Below are 24,889 nucleotides of genomic sequence, written 5' to 3'. Positions count from 1 at the left end.
TTCCTAAGCTAACTGAGCATATTTTGGTCTAAAGTTCTAAAATAACAGATAAAAAAGGGCATGAGGCCAAATTTTATGGCTTGAATAAGACTACATAAAAGCAGCAGCTTAAACCAGGCTTGTTTTACATGGCTTTGTGAAGAGAAAGGAGTAATTATTTTAATAGTGCTTTTAGAAAAAAATATCCATTTCACATATGTAATCAAGATTTAATATAAGAATTCATAAAGGTTGCACCCCAGAGACAGAAAAAATACCTGAGTCAGAGTGCAGAATCTGACACAGAAGCAGATAAGGAAGCTCTTTAGGCTTTCCACTCTTTGGGTGATGGAAAAAAAGTATTTACTTTTACACAACAGCAGTAATCATCCTACTAGCAGGAGAACCAATTTTCAAATGCCAAATGCTTGTAAATACATATTCAGTTCTACATCAAAGGACTAAAACATGCTTTTGGTGAAGAAAAAGTAATTCCACCAACCTGAACTATGGAATCATGACAACCATTTGGCATCAACAACCCTGAAAGACTAGAGTTTTTTAATAATTTTAAAACAAAACAAAAAAACCCCACCCACAACACAAAGTCAAAAACTTACTCTGAGGAAAGGCACAACAAGGTTTGCAGTGCAAAACCATAAATATGCTTTTTTTGGTTTGGATTTTTCCCAGAGGAGAAAATTATACAGTTCACACTAAAAGGATTAATAGGCTAGTTGTGATGTTAACACATATACTTGTGTTTAGCAATTATAGATGACCAAACCCTCCATTTTAGATCAGATGCAAATAACACAATTTAAAGTGAAATACCATTTGAATACTAGGACAAAGTTCAAAACAAACTGGAGAAGAAAATGCCATCTGCGTTTCACCTATGCAGTCCACATGAAAATATCTGGGGTTTTTTTTTGTAAGGCACAAGCATGTACAGACAGCTGCAAAATAGTTCACTGAACCCCAATGAATTAGAAAACATTAATATGCTCAATGAAACCACATAATGTGCAAAGACATTTGAGGCTGGAATGCATCAGGTTATGTAGTACTGATGTGCTCCTCACTTCAGGAAAGGCACACCTAAGAACCAAATGGTAGAACAGAAAAACTGAACAGCAATTTGAAGCTTGCCATCTTATTCTTGATTTCATTACTGGTTTTGAAATGCCACTGATGAGATATATTCTCATAAAAACCCAACAACTTTAAAATTATGCATTTCCATTCATTCCTTTCAGGCATACAAGTATTGCTTTGTCATTGACTAATTTCACCCAACTACAAAGATGACAAGAGGTGATGCAGGAATAAGTTTGCAATCGTTTTGCAATTCATATATATTTTTACACTTAGCTGAAAGGACAGAACCAGATCTAGAGCAAAAAAAATTTGTACCACCTCTCTTGTCTTAATCACTTGAGTAGGATATGGAGTCTGATTTAATAAGGGCTTCTCCTTTACAAGTGATTAAATGGGAAAATTGATTTTGAAATCTGACAGGAGATAAAAAGGCTTTAAAAAGCTCAATCTTCTAATAACTATTAGACTTCCAACATTAATGTGTGATCTAGAAACTCTGGACTACACTTTAAAAAGCTCCCACAATGCAAAACAAAGCCAACAGAACGGAAAAAGTTTATGTGGGAAACCCCAATCATTTTCTTATTCTTCAATCTTGAAGCTGTTGGCTTCAACTGCTACTGTATATAAAAAAAACCAAAACAAACCAACCTATTATTATGGTTTGAGGGGGCATAGGCTATTTTTATAGTATCAACATGAGGACATAGTGAGAGGGTGTTTAGGATGCTGAGGGATATGGGGGGCAGAACTGAGGGGTCAGTATTCCCTTCCATACTCTACAAAAGCCAAGAGGGTGGGAAGTCTGACTCTTCTTGCTCTCTGCTTCCTTCCTGCCTTCTTGTGCTTAAATGTCTTGGAGAGAGACTTTTGCTTTCTCATCAGGTCACCACATGCTTAGAAGGATCCAAAGCCATCAGGTGCTGAGAAGACCCCTGAACCGTTTTCCTTCTGTCATAAGGTACTTTCAGATGCCTGTATCAGCAATCATCAAATATATATGGGTTTATATATGAATATAAATACATACACACACCTATTTTTGTATTTTCTGTATCCCACACATTACTATCCCTTCCCTGTTCTATTAAACCTGTTATAGTTTTAACTTCCAACTTAAAGTCTTTCTTCCTTATCCCTCTTACGTCCACCAAGAAGGTTGAAGGGGAGTAACAGAGAGAAATTCTGTTCTCTAGGTTTTGGGTTACACTTACTATTAAACGGAGACAATTATAAAAATAAGAAAAGCAACCTTGCTCTATCTGTGAAAAGGTTATTTTAAAGTAAAAGAAGGCTTACCAACCATAATGATATAGATACATATGACAAAAGAAATAATGAGTGACAATCTTCCATGAATGTGAAAAGTATCTATTGTTCTCTTGTCAGTACAAAGGATTTGTTTAATGCTGAATATTCATAACGTAACACAAACTGAAGGCATCTTCTATAAAGAAGACAGCAAAAGTGATTTGATGGTGTCTGTGGAAATAGCATGAAACTGTATTGCCAGTAATATGAAAGACACTTGACCATTCTCTAAGTATATAGAATAATTTATGCAACTCTGGGAAAAACATATCATGTATTTTCATGAAGAATCTAACTTCAAATTCTTGAAGACTCCGAGGATTCTATAATCCAACAAAAGTATTATGGGCTTTCATGTACATCTCTGATCCTCAGAGGGTGTAGGAAAAGAAGTAACCATCTCTACTTGCTCCATTTTTTTTCCTTGTTACCCCAACCTCTGCTACAGGCTCCTGTCAGAAACAAGATAACAGCTTACATGAAACTTGGAGACAAACCAGATCATTTACTCTAATGTGTACAAGAAGAAGTGTATAGATGCAGTGGACTGACACTAAGAAATCAGCAAAGATGCAATGTCATTTTAAATTGTCTGCCAAAAAAACCCAGACAACCCCAAAGGAAAACATCACTGTACAATGCCAAATAAAGCACTGCAGTGAGTCTATTTCAAAGGCATTTAAAGAGATTATGGTGTCTCAAAACCACCCTTCAAGACAAGGCAATATATCATCAAAATAAGAATCCTTTTATTTCAGATGAAACTGTTTTGTAGAGCTATCTACAGAACAGGAGTTACATTTCCACAGTCTTCTTCAAAGTTTTCTTTCCCTTGAAGAAGAAAAGGAAATTTGTGTCCTCAGTGCTAACTTTAATTAGCTTCAAACTGTGAAACTGCAGCGCATAGCATTTAACAGTATAGCTTTGGACAAGTTTTACTACTCAGTTACATAAACCCTAACAAATGAGGTTAGGGTGGAACACTGTCAGAGTGTCAAACTCATGCCTCCTTTATGGAGAGCAACTGGTATACCTTCTGCTTTTTATATGAGAAAATACTCAGAGGGAAATGCGGGGGAGTGATAAAGAATAAATAAAAAGCACTTTTTAATGCCTCCTATGCCTCCAGCCCGACACAAGACATACAAAACACCTGCTGCATATTAAATAGCTTATTACTTAATTTAGCAAGAATACACAAATACTCTATTAGCAATAGTAGCCACATATATCTCCAGTGTCTTGCACTATTTCTCTTCACCATGCAATGGCAAACATCTTCTAGAGAAATTCCTCTCTCTTCGATTGCCAGCAGTAGACAGACTTGGATTTCTTTACTCTGTATTATTACTGAGCACTGATGAACTGTCAGTGTTAACAGGCCATAAGACTCTTCATTCAAGCTGAGATAACACCATTAACAAGCTGGGTGCTGCATGGTTATTGTTAAGAGCAGTTAAACTCATGTCAACTTTTGCTCATTTTGGTAAATTAAAATTTCCTCTGCATTTCCTAAAAAAACCATCAACGAGAAAAGCCTAATATAAAGTCTTATAAGCTACTTTAATATTAATTGGTACCTACCATAATTCTGCAGAGGCACTTAGTAATTGCAGATCAAACTCCAGACACTCAAGAAGAACTTCACAGTATGCAGCACTATGAATCTTTGCTTAATATTTGAACTCTAGAATGGTTTGGGTTGGGAGGGACCATAAAGATCATCTAGTTCCAACCCCAACATCTAGTGGGACATCTCCCACTAGACCAGGGTTGCTCAAGGCCCCATCCATCCTGGCCTTGAACACTTCCAGGGAGGGGGCAGCCACAACTTCCCTGGCACCCCGTGTCAGTGTCTCACCACCCTCATAGTAAAGAATTTCTTCCTAATGTCTAACCTAAATCTACCCTCTTCCAGCTTGAAGCCATTACCCCATGTCCTATTGATACATCCCTCTCCAGATTTCCTGTAGGTCCCACTTAAAGATATTATGAACATATTCTTTATTCTGAGACAAGAGGTCCATGCAGGGGATTTTTAACCCTGCACGCAACTATTCCTAGCTTTTTTTTTTTTAATCCTCATTCCCTCATGTTTTATCAATTCCAGACTTTGTTATAATTTGTTAATGTTAACACATTCCAGTTAATGCCACTCAAAACTCTGGAAAAAAAACAACCAACACCCAAATCCTTCATTCTTTTGCAATTTCCCTTCTAGCAACCTGCATAGCACTCAGAGTAGCCTTCTTCAGGTCTTTCTCTTCCAGTAGCTCTAAAGAGTATCACCAGGCTTTAAAATGCCCCCAAAAAGCAAAATTAAAGCAATATTTTCTATTGGCTTCACAGGAGTAAACTAGCTCCAGGCATTTTTCACAAGTAACCAAACAGTGGTTCTGTCAGTTCATTTTTTTGTCTCAACCTTGAATTCATTAGCTGTTTGAAGCGAAATTATGACAAATGCATAACAAGCTTAAATTTTAAATTACTGAAATAGAATTCTCCAGTCCTTATGATGAATATACAACTCCCTTCTCTATATTTTGTTCAGCTGGAGGGTTTTTTCCCTGGCTTCCTCTGATCTGAGGTTGTGTTTGTTTACAAAAACTTCCGTCTCCTCTGAGGCAGGTTCATCACTCAAAGAGGAGATCGAACCACAAAAGAGAAAATGCACAAATTGCAGCTGCCTAAAAAACCCAACCAAACAAAAAAACAAATAAACAAAAAAGAAACCAAACCAAACAAAAAAACCCACCAAAAAACACCACAAACAAAAAACTGACTTCATGTCAGGTTGATTTCAAGGTGAATGAATATAGATTATACAAAACTTACAGCAAAGATATTAAAAAGGAAATTTTTTTGAGGATGATCTGAAGTAATATTTAATGTAAACTGACGTATTTTCCCAGTAATTTCTTTAAAATAATCACATTTATTACTCTCTCTTAAATTACTGCTAATTCTAAATTCTTCCTGATCTGTTTCACTGGCTTAATGAAATATATATCATCAAAAGTAATAACTTTATTCTATGCCTGAGGTGTCTGCTGGTACTGAAAATTTTAGTTTACACCAAAGTGAATAATACATACATAATAGCATGCATTTTTTAATGACTGTTTGTAAAATCATAAGCATAGTCCTTTCATTGATCAAGGGACTTTACTTTAGATTTTAGAAATTCTTCAAGCATGTAAGTTGCAAACTAGCTGCTTCAAGGGAGATGAAGTCTTCTGTGTTTGTTTTTTTAATCCATTATATTATCTATATTAGGATTTTTAACTAAAAAAACTTTAGGAATAGAAGGAATGTATAAAACTCATTCCAACTTCAAACAAAATTGAAAATAAATGTGTCAGAACATTTGCTTAATGACTTATGACTTTAGTTTCCTTCTCTCTTTAAAGCCTATAAACACTTGTTTGCAAAAGCAAAATTGCCAGCAGCATTATGAAACTAACTGGGAAACACCATGGGATTTTTGTATTATATTATAAGCACGTCATTTTTTTCTCCCCATTTACATTTTCATTTACCATAAAAGGCCTAAAATATGAAAATCATAGTGTAAAACAAAGAAATTACTAACATCAGAAGCTATCAAGTTCTCTGAGAAGATCTTTAAGATGTTGCCTTTCACCACGGGATATGCTTGCTCATTTAAGTGACAGCCCAGACTGGCTGGGTCCAGCAGTAGTATGCAGCCTGCTGTGTGCCCCTCTGATCCATCCAGAAAAGAAAGAGCGTGTAGGGATGCTCAAACCACAGCCATCTGTCATTAGCACAATTGCATGGGGGGGGAGGGGGTCTCTCAGCAATCAAAAACTAGTTAAGGCTGATCTTCATTCACTGCAGAACCAGAAGAGGCTGCTCATGTCACAGAAGTTACTGCACGTACACGCTCCATTTGGCAGGATGGGCTGCGAAGCTTCACGGCCAGTTAATAAACAGCACTTGCAACCACTCCACAAAACAGTTGTTTCACTGCTAGCCCTGACATAGTGTTACATCATCATGAAACAATAAGATAGAAAGGACCTTCAAGAAGTCTTTGGGTTTGTCCAGGATGCTTTTAAAATGTCCCGCAGGACAGTAAGATATAAGAGCAGCAAGCAAATATGTAAAATATCTTGACAGTCATTAATGGGTTCTTGTGAGGACAACATTGCACTCCTTCCAGAAAGAGGTGCCTAAAAAAACCACCTTAAACCCAAAATACAAACAAGCAAACAAAAAAACCCCAAAGCCTACAAGCAAGGAACAGCCACCTCACACGGGCAAGTACTTTCTACCAAAATTACTCTGTGATCAACAGAATTCAGTAAACTGTTGTTTAAAACAGTGATCTCTGTAACCTGATGAGGAATGACTGCAGACACTGCAGGCTGATCAGGCACTGCATTATAGAGAGGAATTCTATTTCTGCCTTCCTAGTGTTGCTCAGAGTACCCCATGTGTTCTGGTGGGGACAACCACTGTTAACAGTTTAAGTGATGCTAGAAAAGGAGCCATTTTACTGGCCTCACAAGACAAAGATTCAGGTTCCAAATCTGATTAAAAGAAGAAACCTGATCTTCTTGTCCCTGTAATAACTAAAGATCAGATCCCCAAAGAGTACACATAAGGACCTAAAAGTGAAAGCTGCTTTCTAGCAGCTGAAGGTGTACAAGTGGGATTCCTAAATCCAGTATAACACTATCTGAAGCATAACATTAAACTTACTTTGGTGGAAATGTGTTAGCACAAATATAACTTCCAAGTTTTCCTAAAAAGAAAGCTCCAAGTTTAGACAAGTCCAACAAAACAAAAATGGGAAAACTAACAAAAATAGAAGAAAAAGCAGAATCCTATTTGGTCCTTATTTTGAAGCCTACCCTTATACCTTATGAATCTCCATGAAAACAGAAGTGGGCAGCTGCCATGGCAACACATTTTTTTCCAATTTATTGTTGATGTTCCTAGGGTGGGTTCCTGGATGCAATAACAAGGGATTGAGTATCCAATAGTTGACAAGTTAACTGAATAAATATTCTGTTCCCCTAAAGAGTCTCCCTACGGTAGCAAGAAGAAGGATCTAGATGAAAATGTCTTTAAATGAAAACAAAACAGATTCTTTGCTACTATTACTGGTGATTCTTACCCATGCTTGCAAATTCAAGGATTTTAAAGTGACAGCAGTCTCCCTCTTACTGTATATTTAAGAACATGGAGTGCAACATAAAAGATAAACTCCCGTTTGGTTTTCTCTAAAACAGTGACTCAGGGAAGAATCAGTCCTTGAGAACACATGATGACAGAGAATAAAGCTTTGCAGCACTAGCACAAAAATCATACAGAAAAGTTACATAAAGAGGTTCTTAAAAGACTTGGAGTAATACCTGCAAGCCTTATTCCATACCTTGAATAACAACTGAATAGCTTTCCTATATACAGTATGTAGGTACACTATGAATAAAAAAATTATCAGAACAGATCACAGAAAAAGGAGATTTGAGAAGATTCAGTGATGATACAGAAAGCATTTCAAACTGGCTTCAGGATTAGAGAAGTATGAGCAGGACAGTTTTCAGTTCTACCTGATATGGACTATGAAAAACCCTGAAAAAAAAAATAAAATGGCAACAGCCACTGTATTATTGTGGTACTCTAAGCAGTTCTCTACAGCTGGAAAAACAGAATCATTGCTGCTGTGCTGGTGGGTTTGTTCCTGGCTCTCTGCCTTTGGAAAAACAAACCTAAGCAAAAAAATATTTGCATTCAGAAAAAAATCCTCCCTGTCTCATTTCCTTGTGTCAGTCCATGTCTGTTACCCACCATGAGAGCCCCTTTGTTGATGTATTGTCCTGTGGTTTTAGGCAATACACAGCATAACACCACCTGATCTTTAAAAAGTATACACTACACTGAAATCTCTGAACCCTTTAATGGGCGGTTACAGCCTAGAAAAAAAGATTTTGGAAGTTTTATTGGCAGGGCTCTAAAATAATTTGCTCAATATGCAGCTGCAACCAAAAAAAAAAAAAAAAAAGCCAGTAAAATCTGGATGTAACTTCATCCTAAATATCATACACACTACCAATCACCGCTTCTCCATAAGGGTATTGTGGAGACAGAAGAAGACAGAGAAGTGAACAAGAGAGGCAGTTCAAGGAATGCAGCAGCTGTATTATGAGTAGAGATTAAAACTGGGTCACCAATGTACTTGTGACTCCATTGCTTTCACTGGCTATGCACAGGGCTTACCTTTGACAGTCAGGTCACAGATAGGACAGAAGTGGAAACATATTTGATATCTACTGACATTTCATCAGTAGTAGATAGCTACTCTTAATGATGATGGAAGCAGAGTGGTCTTTTGGAATGTGAGACAAGAAGACACCAGAGAAAGAGGTACTGGACTCAGTCTTTTACGGGACAGAGAAAAATGAGGATCATTGGGTTGTTTCTGCACTGTAAGCCTGATTTCCTTCAACAGCAATGTCAGAATGTTCTCTTAGATATTTGAGGACAACTACAAACCTTCAAGAAGAATATGCTTAATCAGTGGTTTGTAAAAGACCCAGTGAGGTCTTAAAAGTTTATTTAGGAATCTTTGATGAAACAAACGAGACATTGTATCCTCAGTAAAGAGCAACATGGTATGTATATAGTGATAAAAAACTATGACAAGATGATAGTATTAAAAAGGCAACCCCACAGAAATATTTTATATATTATACTAAAAAAGTGCATATCAATTGTTTTTACTGCAGTAAGAAAAATCTGTGCTTTATTCTGCATTAGTGACTGAATATTTTGCTCTTTCATTATACAGGGGATTTATTATTGTAAGTACTGATCCACTGCAACTTTCCTGACTTATCACAAGACAGACACGCTTCTGGGAGCAAGCCGAAATGCAGCCAGAAGCAACATTCTTTGTCAAAGTAAAAAATACATGGCAATGACATCCTAATTTAAAACTGCATTCTCTATGCCACGTTTTTGTTTACATATCATTCTTTTGTAGAAATAGGCCAGGAGAGCAGACTGATACACACCTGAATCATTCATGGACAGTTTGAGACTAGAGAGCAATGGCTTCGAGTCAGATGGGTCCACTTGAGAATTCTCATTTAATTCAAGCATTAACTACACTCTTCCTTTCCTGTAACAAAAGTATCCCCACCAACAATTTCCACTTCTTTCTGCTTAACAGACCTCAAAGAGTTTCAGTTACAGCTTACTGAAAAGACTTGTGAAAAGTCTTTTTCACCAATAACCAATGTTCAGGATTTTCAAATATGCAGGGTACTTAAAAACCTCCTAAAGATTACACACTTTTTAAGGAGCTCTCAAAATGTTCAGTAATACTGATCAACTAGTGGGGAGGAGATTACTTCTCTTGATAAAGCATATTGCTTTTTGAAAACACATTCTTACTTTGAAGAGCCACTTCACAGTGGTGGGGTACAGATCACTCAAGCTCCTGCTTCAGTCCACCAGACCAGGTTGGAGCTCTTCCTCTAAGCAAGAGGTTACATTGATCCTCCTGTTCCAACCACAGACTGTTTAATTCTCCTTCTTACATCCTCACAGCTCACCTCTCAGCCAAAATTAATATTTGGCAACATAACCAACTGCCTCTAAGCAGCACAGATTTTCTGCATGCTTCATGTCTTATGTGAAGAGAGGTATAACAAATTAATAAAGCCTTTTCTAGGCTGTAATTGAGAGCATAGAGTAAGGCAGCACAGATATCATAATATTCATATTTTGATTCTTACAGTCAATAATTCCTAGCATGGAAGCAGATTTTAATATAGAAAATATCCAAGGGAAAAAATATTCAGAATAATTAAATAGGAATAAATTTAAGTAGAAGTTCATTTCCGCAAGTTAGGCAGGCACACTGAAAGAGCACAAGGCAGCTAGTAAAATGATTTTTCCTCACAGACCTTTCCTGTAAAGAAGAAAAGCAAAGAGAACAATAGAACTACAGGCACCCTGGAAGGATGACAAGTAGAAAGCAGTTTCCAATTGTCTATGCTAACACTTTTGATAAAGTGGTAATAGCTAAGTAAACCAGAAAGAAATACTAACAACTTTCAGTATCTGATTACTTTAACAAACCAATCTGAAACATGAAATACATAGACAGCAACTCCAAAAAGTTTGAAGAGTAACTGAAATATTAATGACCTATCCATAGACATATAATTACCAATCAGGCATTCAAATGACCTTGGCCAATTCATTCTGAGCTCAAACGAAGCTAATTTAAGCATATCTGTGATCCAAGACACATGTATTATTTAGCATTTGCTAGACATTTCTTCACTTATGCAGACAGATGCCAACAGGATTTATATGAGAAGGTACCCATTTCAGATTCATTTGAAATGTCATGTTCTTCTCAGAAAGCTAAACCACAGTGATTTATCTCATCTAGGAAGTCTTTGTGTTTTAGCAAAAGCACACTTTCCAAAAGCCACGAGTCAGGAACTCTTCCAGTAGAAAAGTGAGATTTGGAGCTTTCAGCACATCTCCAGAGAACAAGGTGTCAGTACCTGCAACACATCCATTTCTACACAGGTGCAGTCCTAGGTATTTTGTACACACAAAACCAGCCCATTGAATTCTCACGACACATTTGTAGCTTTTTTTTTTTTTTTTTTTTTTTTTTTTTTTAAAGCAAAGAAAGACATGCACATAGGGACAGTTCTTTGGGGATTTTGAGGGATTGGGTTCCCATTGGTTTTGGCAGGCCTGTGCAGCTGATGAAGACTTGCATCACACACTTCTAAATTCTAAATGAATATTTGTAAGGAAGACTGGGAAAGAACAGAATCAAAGTGAAAACCTGAGCTGGTAAGGACAAGCAACGGTTGAGGAATTGTTGAGGAAATACTGGCAATAAATTCTAAAAAGGCAGCTGCCTTCAGTTTCTTTTCCCTGTAAGCCATTGCCTATGTCAGTGTCTTTGTAGATGAATTTTCTACACTTCAGGATTGTGGAATGTAGGCTCAGCTATCAATACAGATGCCTTTTAACTTTGTCACCATTCCAAAGCTTTTATGAATTTTCCAGCATTTGTGGGGCTGCCACCACAGATCACTCTCAAATATAAAGAATTTTTGAGGATAATTAAAATAAAAAATTTGTACTCCCTTACTTAAGCTTCCCCTTGCCCTGCCCTCCGCAAGACACAGAGCATACCTCAACACCCAGACAGGATGTGGTCATTGTTCGTCTGCACTTAGCATTTAATATGTGATAAAACTGTGAGCTACTACAGATGATGGAAGTTTGGCTGAACAACACAGAGTGAGTCCAAAATTAATAAATACTTGAATACACCCTGAGTTTTGTTAATCTGAAAAACAGACTACATCTGTAGTACTGATGATTCAGGTGACTAACACAACTGCAAGCAATGTTTGTTTTTAAAGCATAGGTGAATGATAAGATAGTTAAAACTAAAACAACTTTAAAAAACAAATTGCAAACCATTCCTTTCCTCCTGTCCAAACAGACCTCAGCATCACATAAACAATGTGAGACAACCAAAGCTGTCACATAATACTGTACTTATTTATCTAGCACTGCTGAAGCCAAGTGCTGAGGGAGATACTAACAGGGGAAAAGCAACAAAAGTAGTGCCAATTAAGCTGAAGCAAACAAGTCACTGTTTCTTGTATGTTAAGGAGGGAAAAGGAGGTTAATAAGGAGAATGATTATTGAATAACCAGAGGTAAAAAGTACTGTACAAGAAGGATTGAGGACCCAGAAAAACAGTGCAGGAGATGAGTCTATCATGAGCACACTTCTTACACAGTTGAGCTACTATTTCAACACTTAAATTTTGAAGTACCATCAAGGACAAGATCAGGTAAGTAAGCTGGAAATAAAAGCAAGGGGATCACAGACAAGTGGATATAAAGTGAGGTATGGAACTGCTCAATTTGCATGAGAACAACTTCAAAGCATGACTAAAATGTGAAACTGCAGGAAATAGGAGAGCAGAGGCACTCAACCTTTGATCAGGGAAGCCTGGGGAGAACCTTTTCAAGCCCAGCTGACATGGTGTGGCAGAAGCTCAACAAGGAATCATAAAAAAGTAGTTGATTAAAAGTAAATCCTAGAAATAGGATTTCATGGAAATGCTCAGAAGGTTTAACACTTGAAGTGTGGCCAAGCAACATTTAAAGGAGAGCCACTGATGAGAGATAGAATAAAGGTACTATCTTTGAGTGAAAGAAATCATGTTACATTTTTGCAGTATTTATCTGATACTGTTGCACTTCAATTCTCACTGAAAACTTTCAGCTTAGATACATATTCTAAAACAAGCATCTTAAACACAAAGCAAGTGACAACAACCTAGTGACATCCCCAAGAGGCATAGTAGTGACAGACAGTGGGAACCACATAAAGGTATTTTATGAACAATCTGCTGAAAGGTCAGATTTGGCATAAAGGTTTGGAAAGGAAAAAAAACATTAAGACAGACATAAAACTTAAGCTGCTCAACCAGGGGCATCTTTATTCAATGTCCTAACCACATCGATCCATCGCTTAACTGCGATGAAGAAAAAGAAGGACCTCCAATGGGTTCTGAGTTTTTCCTCCAGTTTTCACTTCCTACCTGACTTTCTTCCTAACTTTTCTGCTTCGTGGAGTTTATTGTTAAACTGAAGTTTGAAAGGAATGGACAGTTCCTGCTAAGAAAGGACAGTGAAGCACTGCCACAGAGAATCAAGCCAATGGACAGCTGTGATCCAACTTCTTTCTTCTGGCAATGACTGGTAAGCAACACTGATAGAAAATTAAATACAGTGTGATAATAATTCATGTTTGGTATGGCACAGTATCATCACATGGTATATGGGAATGTCTTGATCCCTACCTAAATAACTTAGAAAATAATTCTCCTGTCATAAAAGAAGTATCTTAAGAGGAGTGGCTAACAGAACTGGAGTTGCTAAATCTGGAAGGTGGTGAAGCTGGTTATCTGATGAAGGGTCTGGAGCACAAATCTTACAAGGATCAGCTGAGGGAACTGGGGTTGTTAAGTTTGGAGAAGAGGAGGCTGAGGGGAGACCTTACTGCTCTCTACAGCTACCTGAAAGGAGGTTGGCCAGCACTAGGTGGGTGCTGGTCTCTTCTCCCTAGTAGCAAGCAACAGGAAAAGAAGAAATGAACTTGCGTCACACCAGGGGAGGGTTACACTGGAGAACAAGAAATACATCTTTACTTAAAAGGTTGTCAGGCACTGGAACAGGCTGTCCTGGCAAGTGGTTGAGTCACCATCTCTTAAGTATTTAAAACACTAGAGATGTGGTGCTTAGAGACATGGTTTAGTGGTGGACTTGACAATGCTAGGTTAAGGGTTGGACTTGATAATTGTTATGGTCTCTTCCAACCAAAACAGTTCTTAACAAAATGACCAAACCACCCCAAAGTGGTGCACAGGGTCAGTCACCAACTTCGTGCTGCTACAGCCCATTAATACAGTTCATGTTAAATACTGGATACCTATATCCAATACTCACAGTGGCAATACAAGAATATTGTCGTTTTAAAAAAAAAAGCATAATCTTTAAAGCTCCTGAATGCACATATTAGAATATTAATCTCAACACATAAACAGTTACTCTTTAAATGTAAGTGCAAGAATTAAGCAAACAAAAAGTTTTTTCTCTTTCACATTACTGCAGTTCACTAGTGACCAAAATGAGCCATCCAGAGTCATCGCTACTAAATTTTTCCACTTAGGAATGATGTATAAAACCGATAAAATTTATAAATCAATTTTTATAATTTAATTTGGGATCTTCAAAGGCGACACACTAGCAGCTGATTTGTTATTATGATGCTGTACTGGGTCTGGCAGAGAGGGTGTTCATTTTTCCAACAGCAGACCTCTAGTGTTGTGCTCTGTACTGGTAGCTAGAAAGGTGTTGCTAAGACACCAGAGTTTTGGCCACTGCTGAGCAGTGCTGGGATGGCATCAAGGCTGTCTCTGCAACAGTTCCTCCTCACATGTAGGCTGGGGGTGGGCAAGATCTTGGGAGGGGACATAGCCAGGACATCTGACCCAGACTAACCAAATTGATATTCCATACCATATGAAGTCTGCTCAGTAATAAAAACTAAGAGAAAGAAGGGGGAGTAGGCGTGTTTATTAGTTATTACGATATTTATCTTGTAGATCACAGGCTATAGATACTGAGGCCCTATTTCCCTGGAAGTGTCTGGACATCACTGGCTGATGGTAAGTAGAGAATAAATCTTTTGTTTTCCATGACCAACCTTTGCTTTTGCTTCATTAAACTGCCTCTATATTGACCCATGAGTTTTTTCCACCTCATTTTCTCTCCCCTACTGCTGAGGAGAGATAGGAGCAGCTTGGTAGGCACCTGGCATCCAGCCTAGGTCAACCAATCACACGTGCATACTATAATCTATCATGAGATAGGAACAAGCCCTTAGAAAGTGACCTGTAGAGATCTATCACCTCCTACTGCCCTTCTTCAAAATATAATTGGATCTGCTCCAGCCTTCTATTGCTCTTTGGCACTAGTAATCCACCATTTGAGCATTAGAAAACATTTACAACAGATGTGCCTACAAACAGAGCATGATGATTAAAGTGGATAAGAACAGGAAAAGATGAACTCTCAAGAAACAAAGATCCTGACTTTATGCTAATAATTTCACTTTAAAAGACTAAATTAAGGAGGAACATATGCAGATTTCCTTACACTTTTCTATTTTTGACTTAAATCTTACAAGTGCTGCTCATGTCAGACTACTTTTACTGTAGTTCCTCATAATATTCTGAGTATTTCTGTATTGCTAAGTGTTTTCCTGAATTCATTTTTTTCCCCTCGCTAACTGCCACAGCAAAAAAGATATGAGTGTTTTTTTGGTGGAGTGGAACATAATGTAACAGAACTAGCAAAATCAGAGAGATGGAATAGTGTGTTAGAGTTACAACAGTACAAGGCACAGGTAAGTTTTAGTTAGTTTTGAGTTATCTTTGCAGTATAAATCTGCATGGGATAGAGGGCTGCTGTTACTGGTCAATTTATTAACATTTAGAAAGCCATTCTACCTCTTTGACTGAGCTAAACAGATTGCAGTTCTTACTTTTGTATGTCTTCCTTAATTTTACTTAGAGTAAAACAGCAGTTCTGCCTGTTAGGAATTTAAAAAACCAGGAAATATTCAAAACCAACACTATTTTGACTGAAGATATGTATCAGAAATTTCTTTAGATAAAATTTTACACAGGGCCTCTCAATTGTGTTTTACTGGGCAAGCTGGAGCAGCAAAAGTGGTGGAAACCTAGAATTTTCTTCTAGAAATGTGTCACTAGGAAGTGTTCGCTATTTCTCCTGTACTCAATTTGTTTAATTCTATTATTCCCAGTAGTGTATTTTTCTAAAAAACTCAAGCAACTTACTTTGCAGTGGTCATACTGTTGCTGTAAAGTTGGAACATCCCCTCCAATGGGCATTTGGTTTTTTAGTTCTTCATCTTTTGCATTCAGCCATTTGATTAACTCTTCCAAGGATGTGAGCAATCTGTTCCATTTCTCTGCACTGGCCTCCAAGTGAGCCCTGTGAAGTAACATCAAAGCATCTTTAAAGCCCTGGATGGCTAAACCAAGCATGGGAATACCCTAAATTAATAAAATTTGTCCATCATTAAAATAGGAATGTTTGAAGTATTTAACTGAAAAGCAACTTTGTGTTAAAAAGCCTCTACTGCAAAACATTTTTCACACCAAATCAATATAAGCAGAGGAAAAAAGAGGGAACACAGACAAATACATACTTAATTTTTTAACTTATCAAAAACCTTGAACACCGCATGTCTAAGCAACATAAATAAATGCTGAGTTTCGCTGTGATTCCACGATCATAAAGCATTGTTTTGTGAGCTAAATCACTACAAAACTGAACTTTTCCATTCCAGGATCTGGACTTGCCAGCAGAAAAAGCAACAACTTCTCCCAGCAGTGATCAACAATAGTAGCCTGTGCTACTGAACATATCAGTGGCACACATTATTTAATACATCATCTTTAGTCACTGGTGAGTTATTGGAGAGTTAACACAGAGAATCTAACCCTCAGTTTAAATGACAAAAAGCCCTATTCCACATTATCCTTTTCTATAATAATTTTCAAAACTACCTAGACTTGGTAGCTTCTCCCTGCAGTACCCACACAGCTACAGGGAAATCTTCAACACAGACCAGGAGAGAAAGAGAAAACTCTTACTGCAGTTTTTCTGTGCTATGGATCCGTGTGAGATAAGTATGTATTTAGTTTACACCAATAAAGAACAATTTATTTCTCCACACCAGGGATGGAGTAGAGCTAAGACCTTTCCAGTGTCATTTGACACCAGCTTTGTACCTTCCTGCCTAGCTTCTGACAGATGGATGAAGTCAACTTTACAATTGTTTCCTACCTTTTCTCTTTCCTATTTTGTGCATGGGTTTTTATCTTTTTTTCTGATTCACTGTAACTTCTATCTTGAACTTTCACCTAGCCTTTCTCGTATTATCTTTTCAAATGGCATCTGAGTCAGTGTTTGGGACAAATAGGACAATAATTGGATTGAAGGGGTGATGTGCTGCAAAGTTAATTTGAAAGCAAGTTCAGGTTTGGGTATAGATAGATGAACCAAAAAAAGAAGTCAGTAAGAGTGTAACCTATTCTCCTTCCTTCCATTCAGGAAAGCACTTAGGTTACAATTTGGTAGGAAAAAATCAAAGTACTTGCTAGAAGTGACTTTACTGCCTACAGTTTTGTGCATACCAGTTTCTATCATCCCTTATTAGTATAACTGGTAAGTTTTTCTTGACACTGAATTCAAGTCAACTGCTTGTAGCCCAGGCCTAAACATCTGAGCCAGCATCCTGCCTGCAGTGAATTGCAAGGAAGCTACTGTATTTATGGGTATACATGTGCAGGGCAAGAACATACTTGGTTCTCAGACCAACAGCTCCTGAGTGAAATGTACTGTCTAGGCTCTCCTGGAATCTTTTCACTTCTTTAATACTCACTAACCAGAGCTACTTTCAAGGCAACCAGCTTGTTCTTCCTGTACAGATGGCACTGACTCTACAGCAAATTAGAGCACAAGGTACCTGCTGAAGCATTTACCACAGATGCTCCCTGAAGCCCCCAGCTGTACACAGGGGCAACACTCCCAACAGCACAGGGGGGACAACATAACACGTATACCTTTGTCCTCTTCACAATTAGCTTGACATCCCATTAAAAATGTCTTCACAAATACCAACCTGCAAAGCATTGTGTGTATGGTACCCTCAGGTGCAAGGTACTCAGAATCTGCCCTCCTTACTGGAAGTATTAATCAGGGAGAGGAAAGACACTGTCCTCTCATCTGTGCCAAGACAGCCCCCATGTGAATTTAAAGTTTTGCTTTTAGATTCACAGATTGTTACAAGAATATAGCCTCTTTATGAATTTCTAGAAGCAACCACATTTAAAATGTTCAGATCTACAGCCTTCCGTGCATTTGATGGTGAAATCTCTATTCATTGTCATTTCTTAATGCATCTAGCACATTTAAGCAGATCTCTAAAAACTGGCACTCTCTGAGGCTTCAAGATTCTGCTCTACTTATGTGATGGAAATGTTACATACAAAATGGAGTTTTTTAAAGGGGTGGGCAGGAACATTTAATCTAGTTAAAGGGCAGTTTAAGGATGTCTCACTGTTAATTTAACATAGAGTGCAATAATAATAATAAGTGAAAAACTTAATTTGATATTAATGCTAATTATGTAGCATTAAATGCGTTGTAATTTACCACTAATGATACCCATCTGCATGCCAGGTTATCATCATCATGCAGAATATCACCAGTACATGGTAATTTCAGTATAAGCTAAACTTGGGGGGGGTGGGGGGGTCAAGCAGTAAGGGGTGGGTACGAAACAGGCTATACTAACACAGACAATAAAATTCTGCTCTGAACAAAATTAGCTAATCTCTCTCTTGAAAGGTCAGAACGACATTAAGGGAGAAAAAAGTACACAGGGGAAACATATCACATCAATCTGGATTTTCCTGAATGTTACCCTTTTAATCTTGTCAGAAGCAATATTGAAAATAAAGTGAGATGCAGCAGCAGGTGTAGAGTGGACACAAGTATGCAGTTCTCCTGGGGAGCAGACACATGAGTTTAGTAAACCCCATTCAAAGCAAATGCTGAACGGGATCAAGGGAACCAAATATGCTCCAATTTGCATTGCAGTCTAAAGTGTATCACATTTACATCTGTCATAAAGCCATAATCACAGAGAACTATAAACTATGCCGTGGTTCTGAAATATTTCTTGGGCTTCTTTGCTTTCAAGGACAGGATTTCTGGCCTTTGTTTTGGAACTGGTACTGCTACTAACACACCACCTGCAAACAAAGCTTCAGGTGTTTGTGCTCATGTGACAAATGAACTGGTAATCCCCAAGGATTTGCCAGGCCAGGAAGTGGAATAAGAACCTGCTCGGATAAAAAGACAGGTCAGTTATGGATGATCATTAGGTTTTGAGCACTGGTTGGGGCAATATTCCCCAGCATCAAACACCTGGTATTCAGAAGAACTCCTAAGGGAATCCTGTTTGACCCTGAACAGATGATCCTATCCAGCTGACCAGGCTGACCGCAGCCACGCTCCACCCAGGCCAAATCATCCAGAAGGGCAGGAACTCTGACATAATTCCCCTTCTTCTGACCCTGAGAGGCTTTCTTCACAGCTGGAGACCCCCTCAGCTTTTTCTTCTGCTAATGGAGGTAGCACTCTCCCTGCTAAGCAACAAGGCAACACAAGGAAGATAAAGATTGGTGGGTGGTCTAAATATAGATAATCCTTCTCTGTTTCTCCTATACTTTTACCTCTGTCATTCCCCACAAACTTACACAGTCACACCCCCTGCCCCAGAAGGAAAAAAATTCTGCTAAACGTTTGGCTTTAAAATGCAGTCCTGCACAAATCTGCAGTTTTGCTTTCTTCCTAGGAATAAGGTACCAGAGAAAAAGAAAAGTGTGAATAAGCCTACAAGTAATTTCAAGGAGAGGAATAGTTCTCTCAGGTGGTGTCATAGTCACTACAAATACAGCACTAATTAGTTTCCGTGCATTCAGAAACATGTCACAAGGGAACTGCTTTTCCTGTTTGGGACTCCCTCTGGTTACAGTAGCAAGGTAGTAATGTCAACACAGTTAACTAGCATCATTAGCTCTGGACTGACAGTAATACTATCCCTAAAGGGGAGCAGTATTTTCATCAACTAAAAATCAACATAATGAAAAAGTACACATAGCCGAAAATATTCTAAAAAACTTACAGAAACCTTCATTTAGAAGCACTATCCCAAGTTAAAAGCCATAACCAATCAGACTTCTCAATCATCAGTCTTAGCATCTAACAGTTAGAGTTCTTGTGTTCTCACAAGACTCATTCATACAGTTTTGCTTTCCAATTCATCCTTGAAATAAGGTACATCGAGAAAGCAAAACCTGAAGGCAGACAGCTAGATCACCACACTGACTTTTTGTCAGTTTTTTGACTTTTGTCCTTTGGTTTGTAATTTCCTTGTGAAGACTTCACAAGTCAGAAAAGTGAACTAAAAAGAACAGAGTAAAATACATGAGCTTAGACATGCTATGCTCTTTTCAGTGGCAACTAAGATGTAAAAGGTTAATTTAAAAGGTTAACTTATTTGCCTTTTATTTGCTCCAGTATACTCTTCTCTTGTCTATTTTCTACTTGTAGCTCTGCAGCATTGCAGGTACCAGCAGAGTAACACAAACATCACAAACATTAATGCTGCCCAGTGGGATGCACATGCCATACTTATGCAGAAGTATAAAGATGTATCTGTATTCAGAAGAGCAGGTATTCCCACTTTTCTAAGCATTCAGCACACAGCTTCTGTCTTGGTATTACTGCCTCAGAACTCACAGCTGGCCAGGGTAAATTACTTAAACCCCCTTCCTTTTTGGCCATCAATTTCTCTCAAATTACAATGAACCTCAGGATAGGCAAAGCAACTGAATTGCTCTTGCTAGAACTCCACAGTTGCCAGGTTATCTTATAAGCATGCTTTCACCTTTAGCTCACATTGACATATTTATGAGTAGAGCTCATGGTGGCCCAGATTTAATCTCTTGCATTAAACTTCTTGCGTGGTGTGGCCAGACTTTGAAAGCTCCCCCATCTGAACTGCTTGGTTCTGCCTATGGGCTTTCATGGAGCTGATTTACCTGTTTCACTTAACTGTTCAGCAGGTCAGTGATAGGATTTGTGGAGATAAAAAGCAAATTGCATGTTTTCTTTTTTGTCTTGCTCTGTCGAACTCTTGTGCCTGAATTCCACCCTCAACATTTTTCTAGCTTTTGGAAAACATGTATGAATATTTAACACTGCTCTGTTCTATTTAAAAGAACAGTTTCCTTTAATCAAGAAGCAAGCAGTTGCAAATAAAAACTCTTGAAATTCTTTTATGTTTAATTAATTTTAATGCAGAATTTTACTCACATTAATGAATATGGTAATAGCTGCCATAATGACAAAAAATATTTTAACAATGACTACACCATGACTATCAGAGAGTCTAGCATTAGTAGGGTCAAAAAGTTAAAACAGGTATTCCTTCATCAATATGTATTTTAAAACATATCTTAATTGAACAGCAGCAATTGAAAAATGTTACTACCAATAGGGATCATGCCCCTTAAGATGCAAGTCTTATCAAATCAAGTCATTTCAGTGGTAAAAGCAGAAGAAAAAGTAAACCCCTGATCCACAGAATTCTGTCACTGACATTTTTATCAATTTACACTAAGGAAAGATTCAACATATATTCTGGAAAGTTTAGTATGGATTGATAAGTTACAATTGCACAACTCTGGAGAGAGAACAAGTAGCTGGCCTGCATGGTGAGCAAGTGCTCCAAGTTTTTTCTGTGGGTTCAGGGGTCCTTTATGGAAGAAAATGAAGATTTCAATTCAGTACTGTGGTGATATTTCTCTAGCCATTTACAAGACAACAATTGAGCCCCATTCAGGCCCTGACTTTTTCATTACTTACCTGATGTTAGCTGACTTTGCCCTCAGGTCATTCCAGCGCTGGTTCATATCATCAAGCCGGTGTTGGAGCAGGGCAGCTTCCTCAGAATTTCCCAAGGCTTTCACCATCTTCTGTCGGTTACCATCAATGCTTTTAAAGATGTCATTGTGGGCATCAATCTCAGCTTGGATGTCCTGAAATATCAGCAAGAAAAGTCCAAACATCTTAGTTCTCTGAATAAAGGGAGAGCTTGTTCTCTTTAGTACTCCTGAGCACTACAACAGAGCACATGGCCTGACTTCTGTGAGTGACTCTGAAAATAGATGTGTATGGGAAAACCTGCAACCCTATTACCGGCATTATGAAAGGTCAAGTTTTCTTAAGTGTGAGAAAAAGAGTTTGAAAGTCATCCTTGACTGTGAAACAGGACTTAGAACTATAAATACTAAGCTTTTTTCATGGTTTTGTAGCACTTAAGGTAGCTAATTGTCTACTGTTCTCCCATGCATTTCACAGAGTGCAGCATTTCCAAATGCACTAAAAAACATTTCCTGCTCAGAAATAAAAAAGATTCAGACTTAGCTATGTTGTCTCTTTCCTCTTTGAAATAAAGTACTGCAGAAGCCTTACACAGCCCAGTAAAATTTAAAGTCTGTGTAGTGCTTTATATCATATGAAATTAAAGCCTTTAACTAAAACCTACATTCTTATGACTAGTTACCACAAGCCCATTTTTACAAATGGTTGTACACCATGGCCTGCAATATGTGGAGAGATAGATATAAACCAGCAGGATGCATTATAATGTAAAATTCATAGAAATACTGAAAAGAAAAAAGTGCTTGTAATTTCAATTCAGCTTACTCATTTGCCCTTCCCTTACAAATTAAACATACTTTATTCTCTGATCTACCATCTGCCTCAAGAAACACATTACAGATGTTGTCTTCATCTAACCAAGCAGAGTATAACTTTTAAAACATTGTAAGAGCAAGCAAAGCTTCCTGCACCACCACCAATGCTTCCTAGCATCCATACATCTAGACATACTCCAATAGGGCAATTTAACTGTATGGAGAGCCAGGAGGTGTTCTGGTTGTCTCAATGGGATTAATCAGTGAAGATTGTGACAGGAACTCAATGCAGATGTAACTACAATTATTTTGCAAAGAAATTCAGTAATGGAAATTCCTTTACAGTTTCTATTCATCCAGATAGCTTCTCAGTAACCTCCATCCAGTCCCAGAAGCAGGAAAAGAGGGAGCTCTTATACCCCCCCCCCCCCCCCCTCAAGATGTAGTCCTGAACCTTTGAACAGCTGCTTGCACATCTACAAATGATGGTTGGATATAGTGGAAAAGCAGCTATGAATCTGAGACAACATGAAAGCTTTTTTAAGTTAGGGAAGATATAAAAAAGAGGTAACGATACAGCTGGAGAAGTAGGGGCAAAACCCCTGAGCAGAACTGTCACTATCATAAACTCAGCAGTAGTATAAGTGTGTATAAAGACAGACATTAAATCTTTTTAAGTGTCATACATAGACCACAGTGGGTATTTACTATAGCCACTCTGACTATAGTATAAGATCAAAGAGGTCTGACTCACAATAGCAACTGGCTTTAGATATAACAGATATTTAATTGCTACTTAAGGTCTCAGGTATTTCAGGAGGAAAAACAACTTTTGGGGTAAAAAAACACATCTAATTTTCAAATGCTTTTACTACCAAATTGCACAGAACACTTCAAGATTCCAAAGAGCTATCTCGACTGGCACTTAAACCTATAATGGATAATAGCTTAAAAGGTGACATATGGTGTGGGTAAGGATTCATCCCATTGCATGAATGATGATGCACTTAAAAAGGCTGAGAATGCCAGCCTGCCTTTGACAATCTCTGTGGCTCCGTTGAGTCATGGCATTGACTCAGCATCTGAGGAATATCATATATCTGTTAATACTAATGCCAGCAGTCACACAACTGTAGCTGAATAAAGCTAAAGCAGCCCTGCCCACTGCAGTGTAATGTGAGTCTGGTTTTGCATACGAAGGGAGTGCCGTGCAAGCTTCTGCCAATGCCATCTGGCTTCTGCATTATGACCCCAGTAACTGCACATGTAGTTCTCCCCTTAGAACATAGATTCAGGAATTCACAAAGCTGAAAGTAGAGTGCTAGCTAGGATCACTGTCATAATGCTGTTTCTCCTGCCAGCAAACTCCTCTGTTAGGAAGAACAGGATGGGTGTGTGGGGAATTGCAAGAGAGAGAGAGAGAGAAGAAGCTGAGGAGGAGGACAGGAAGTTGCTAAAATGAAAAAGAAAACTTGCTAAATAAGCACAGATTTTGTGGTTGAGGTTCACGAACTAAAATTTTTTCTTCTCCAGCATTAAAGCATCCTTCTACCTCATGTTACAAATTTCGGGACAGTATACAACAAAATGACACATTAAGCTGAAAAATACAGGAGACCTATGAGACCTCTAAGTTTTTGTTGACCATTGATACAATGAATTCCTTCGAGATGAGACAAGACACAGAAATATTCAAAATCACAGGGGAGAGTCTGGAGTTTACAAATGCCAGGGCTTGTATGGTTCAAAAAACACTAGAAACATTGATTTCAAAACTCTGTCTTAACCACAGCATCAAGCACCTCAAAGAGTCCCATCATGTATCTGTAAAGACCAGTGCTGATTTGTATTTAGGAAACAAAAAAAAAAAACCAAAACAAAAAACACACAAAACGAAATGAATCAGGCTTTACAGTCTGCCCTCCTGCTCTGTGACCACAGGATTTATGTTTAAATTAAAATTAATGTGTAAATAAGCTAATATATATTCTGTTACAGATTCTGGTCTTGTTGGGCACAGCAAGTTTTATAGAGAAATTTATATATATATATATAAAACAAAAAAATATATATCTCTTTAAAAAAAAATATAAAGCCAAGCTAACAGTAGTTAAAATATACAATCCAGGTTTCATAGGAAACAAATCTCATTTTTAACAGTCTCCTGTCTCCCACTAATCAGTGCAATGATTACAAAGCCAAGCCTCCTGCCTCTCAGCACTAGTGCTACCAGATGTCCTGGTAAGAATAACTAGTTTGAATAAAGAACAGATGAACCAATGGAGAAAATTCTGCATTCATTGGAACTCTGCTTATGAAAACCATCACGAGATCTTCCAATTTGACTAAGAAAACATTCAACAAAATTCAACATCAACCTGCCCATTTTATATATTATAGATTTCAAAGGCATAATCTTTGTCAAAGGCATAAGTACATGAAACTTATCATACCTTTTCAAATTTTGTCAGCAACTCACGTAAGCTGAAGTTCAGGCCAATCATCATTAAGTGTCTCCTGAAGCCTACATTTTTCCGGTATGTC

At 37.9% G+C, this 24,889-nt stretch overlaps 1 protein-coding gene across 6 annotated transcripts in view; it reads right to left on the bottom strand.

The window, feature by feature from the left end:
* The window catches only part of UTRN (utrophin), a 345,394-nt gene that overhangs the window by 91,081 nt on the left and 229,424 nt on the right, over positions 1-24,889 (bottom strand). For all 6 annotated transcript variants that reach the window (XM_071740500.1, XM_071740501.1, XM_071740499.1 and 3 more), the window contains 2 exons: positions 21,513-21,685; positions 15,845-16,001 (listed from right to left, as the gene is read on the bottom strand). In XM_071740500.1, the coding sequence (XP_071596601.1) occupies positions 15,845-16,001; positions 21,513-21,685 (330 nt within the window). The remainder of the gene's footprint in view (positions 1-15,844; positions 16,002-21,512; positions 21,686-24,889) is intronic.

This window comes from Heliangelus exortis, chromosome 3, assembly GCF_036169615.1.
Source record: "Heliangelus exortis chromosome 3, bHelExo1.hap1, whole genome shotgun sequence".
Lineage (NCBI taxonomy): Eukaryota > Metazoa > Chordata > Aves > Apodiformes > Trochilidae > Heliangelus > Heliangelus exortis.
The sequence above is the reverse complement of the archived record's forward strand: the minus strand, read 5'-3'. Positions and strand labels throughout refer to the sequence as shown.